This window comes from Clupea harengus, chromosome 11 (genome assembly GCF_900700415.2).
Source record: "Clupea harengus chromosome 11, Ch_v2.0.2, whole genome shotgun sequence".
NCBI lineage: Eukaryota > Metazoa > Chordata > Actinopteri > Clupeiformes > Clupeidae > Clupea > Clupea harengus.
Window position 1 is genome coordinate 769712 of NC_045162.1, and position 4041 is coordinate 773752.

A 4041-nucleotide genomic window follows, 5' to 3' on the forward strand; every position below is an offset into this window, starting at 1 on the left:
CACACACACACCTGATGTGGTGTTCAATGCCTTCACTGTACTCTGGCTCTCTTGGTTTTTCGACCCGTCTTTATCTCCCTTCCTGGTCAGTGTGTGTGTGTGTGTGTGTGTGTGTGTGTGTGTGTGTGTGTGTGTGTGTGTGTGTGGTGTGTGTGTGAGTGAGTGTGTGTGTGTGAGAGAGTGAGTGTAGACAGGCCGATGGTGAGGGAGGGGCAGAAAACCACCCAACAGCAGGAGGGCAACTACTAAAGAAGCTAAGATACCAGTAGCGCAATGACTCCGAAAGAGATTACAGAGTGTGTGTGTGTGTGTGTGGAGTGTGTGTGTGTGTATAGTGCGTGTGTGTCTGTGTGTGTCTGTGTGTGTCTGTGTGTGTCTGTGTGTGTCTGTGTGTGTCTGTGTGTGTCTGTGTGTGTCTGTGTGTGTCTGTGTGTGTGTGTGTCCATCGGTGCAAACAGGAAGTACAAGAGCACAAGGCCAGATTGTCCCTTTTTTTTTGGTCAGAACACCGTCCCGTCTTTTCAGTTCATCCCTCGTTCCCTCAATCCTCCAGTCCCTCCAGTCCCTCCGTCCGTCCGTGTGTCTGTCTGTCCGTCCCGCAGGCAGGAGCAGGAGCAGCTCATTAAAAATAGGATTTGTGTGAAAAATAAAGGAGCGATCCTATTGGTTGTCCTCCCTCTCCCCGTCCTGCTCCCTAGATAAAGGAGCGATCCTATTGGTTGTCCTCCCTCTCCCCGTCCTGCTCCCTAGATAAAGGAGCGATCCCATTGGTCTGTCTCTCTACACGTACACGGCCGTCCGGGAGATGACGGACCCGTCTCTCTGCGACTCCATGTCGTCGTCGAGGTAGGGCATGTGATGCTCGTCGTCATGGTGACGGAGCTGGAGGATGGGTCCGGCGGAGGTGAAGTGGTCGTATCGCTCCTCCTCATCCTCCAGCTCGTCGAACTTCTTCCTCTCCGCCTCGTCCATCTCTCCGCTCAGCAGGATGTCCTGTGCCGTGGCCACGCCCCCCAGCCCATGATTGGCCTTCTCGGTCAGCCCACCCTCGGACACGCCCTCTCTGTAGGTGTAGATTGGTCCGTTGTTGTTGCTAGGGCCGTTGCTGGGGCCGCCGCCATTTTTACTGGCCTTTGAGCCAAAGAGGCGGGACTTAATGTCGAAAACCCCATTTTTCTGGTTGCCTCGGTAACCCTGCTGCTGTTGTCGGCGGTTATGCGTCACCAAGATGGCCACCAGAGCACCGACCAATAGGAGGGCTAGGAGGCTTCCGATGACCACGCCCGCTACCACACCAGCATTGGAGGGGTTTGCTGGAGGATCTGAAGAAACAAGGGATAGAGAGAGGGAGAGGGAGAGAGAGGAGGAGGGAGAGAGAGGAGGAGAGAGAGAGGGAGGGAGAGACAGAAAAATAAAAGGGAGAGATAGAGGAGAGAAGAGGGAATGATGATAGCTGATTTCAGGTTGCTGATTTTTATACTTCTTAAAGACCAAAGTCAGTGTGTGTGTGTGTGTGTGTGTGTGTGTGTGTGTGTGTGTGATCATTCCGGGCCAGGCAGCTGGGTCTCTCCTCACTCGCAAGAAGAAAAAAAAAAAGAGGTGGGTGATCATCCACAGTTCCATCGCTAGCGGCAACCACAGGTGGACACACACATGATGGACACACACAGCTCCATGCAGAGAGAGGACAGGCAGACGGACGGACGGACGGACTGACGGATGGATGGAGTGATGGGAGTGATGAGGAAGAGCAGCCAAGGGGAGCGGATGACTGACAGAGGGACAAGACTACCTTAGAGCCACACACACACACACACACACACACACACACACACACACACACACACACACACACACACAGCCCCACAAATTCACACAGCCCCACAAATTCACACAGCCACAAACACACAAACACACACACACACACACACAGCCCCACAAATTCACATAGCCACAAACACACAAACACACACACACTAACTCAATCACACATAATGGCTATACACACACACCCACACTAATTCAATCACATTTAACAGATTCACACACACACACACACACACTTCTAAAAGCAGTATATGCTGTATTACAACTGGGTTCAGTCCACCAGAAATTGACGCACACACACACACACACACACACACACACACACACACACACACACACACACACACACACACACACACACACACACACACACACACACACACAAAATCATACACTCACCTCTCAATCTCAGTCTCCTCTAGCAAGCAGGTGTGACACACACACACCCACACACACTCATGCACACACACAATCATGCTATGCTGTCAAAAAATTGCAGGTAGCCGCAGGAAAGTATGTTGGAATGATATTATGTCTCAAATGGTCAGTGTCACTGACTGTGTTCCTGTTTAACTCACACACACACACACACACACACACACACACACACACACACACACACACTGTCAAAGTCACTGGACATAGCCTTGTTTACTGCAACACACACCCAGAGGCTACTCTACCTCTGATTTCCGGTCAGCTATATGTAAACACACACACACACACACACACACACACACACACACACACACACACTTGCTCTAAAAGTGTACACATATACACACACACACACACACCATAGCTTCCAGGAACTGCCTTTGGTAAAAACACGTGTGCACACAAACACACACACACAGACTCAAGCACGTATCTGCACACACACACACACACACACAAGCAGGAAGAGGCTTTCAAATAAAGAAGCAAAGAGGAGTCTTTCTATAAATGGCTCTAAGCCGTCAGACAGAAAGGCCAATTAGAGACAAGACACAAGACCACACACACACAATCAATCTCTCTTTATCCCTCACACAGAGGAGAGGAGGAGAGGAGAGGAGAGGAGAGGAGAGACGTATCGATATCCGTTTTTAGCGTGTAAGATACGACTACATCGATGCGTGAAGGCTTTGGCCAATGACAGGCTGTATTCTCACAAATAACGCCCCGAAGGTACATGGAGGTATTATATAGACCTGGAGAGAATGACAGATTGCAACTCCCATTCATTTCAATGGCCAATGCTATGCTAGCCACGCTATTCATTTCAATGGCCAATACTATGCTAGCCACGCCATTCATTTCAATGGCCAATGCTATGCTAGCTACGCTATTCATTTCAATGGCCAATGCTATGCTAGCTACTTCAGCCAAGGAAGTTAAATCGTTGTTGATTGCGTGATTCTACAGACATCCTCGGATTTAAATAATTATAATAATGATAAATAGGAGAATATTTGTATCATTAACAATTATGTTTAACATTTAGTCATGATTCCGAGACCGAGCCATCGTGATGTCCTAACATAAATAAAAGCACTATACGAACACTGCAAATGGCAGTGAATAAATAAATAAGCACTAAACTCAAATCGCGTGGATATAGCCATAATGGAATAGAATGGACACATCTACATTCTGCAACAGTACCTCCACCTCTGCACCGGTGAAGTTAGGTGGGTTTACCGGTGTCATCGCTTTGACATAATTTTGATCAGTCTCTGAAGTTACTTTCGCGTTGCCTGTGGAGTGTGCACACATTGCAATAGCATGCCCTTATAAGGAGCTGGCGGGGCGTTTCTGTATGCAAGCTCAGGTGCATGAGAACGCGTGTTCAATTAAAGAATCAGTGCACAGCGAAGAACACGTTGGCGGTTTAAGAACACATTTCCAGGCGTTCATGAATCCAGCGGAGATCTTTTCTGAGGTTGGGATAGATATTTAAGAAGACACTTAGGAAAATGTTCGAGAATGAGGTCCATTGTTTCCTCTCAACTCTGTGTTTTCAATTATTGAACTGCATCGAATCGCATTGAATCGCATCGAATCGAACTGAATCGTTTTTTATCAACATGCATCTTTTCTTGTATCGTATCGTGCCCTAGTTGAGAGTCAAGTAGCAGGTAGTAGAAAATGGAGGTGTGTGTGTGTGTGTGTGTGTGTGTGTGTGTGTGTGTGTGTGTGTGTGTGTGTGTGTGTCTAAGGGTCTTTTCAGTG

The 4041-nt window shown here is 48.2% G+C and overlaps 1 protein-coding gene across 1 annotated transcript in view; it reads right to left on the minus strand.

Annotated features, from left to right (window-relative positions):
* Positions 1–369: 369 nt before the first annotated feature.
* The window catches only part of si:ch73-22o12.1 (poliovirus receptor homolog), a 31516-nt gene continuing 27844 nt past the window's right edge, over positions 370–4041 (minus strand). The window contains exon 7 of the mRNA XM_031576202.2: positions 370–1322. Within this exon, the coding sequence (XP_031432062.1) occupies positions 781–1322 (542 nt within the window). The 3' untranslated portion in view covers positions 370–780. The remainder of the gene's footprint in view (positions 1323–4041) is intronic.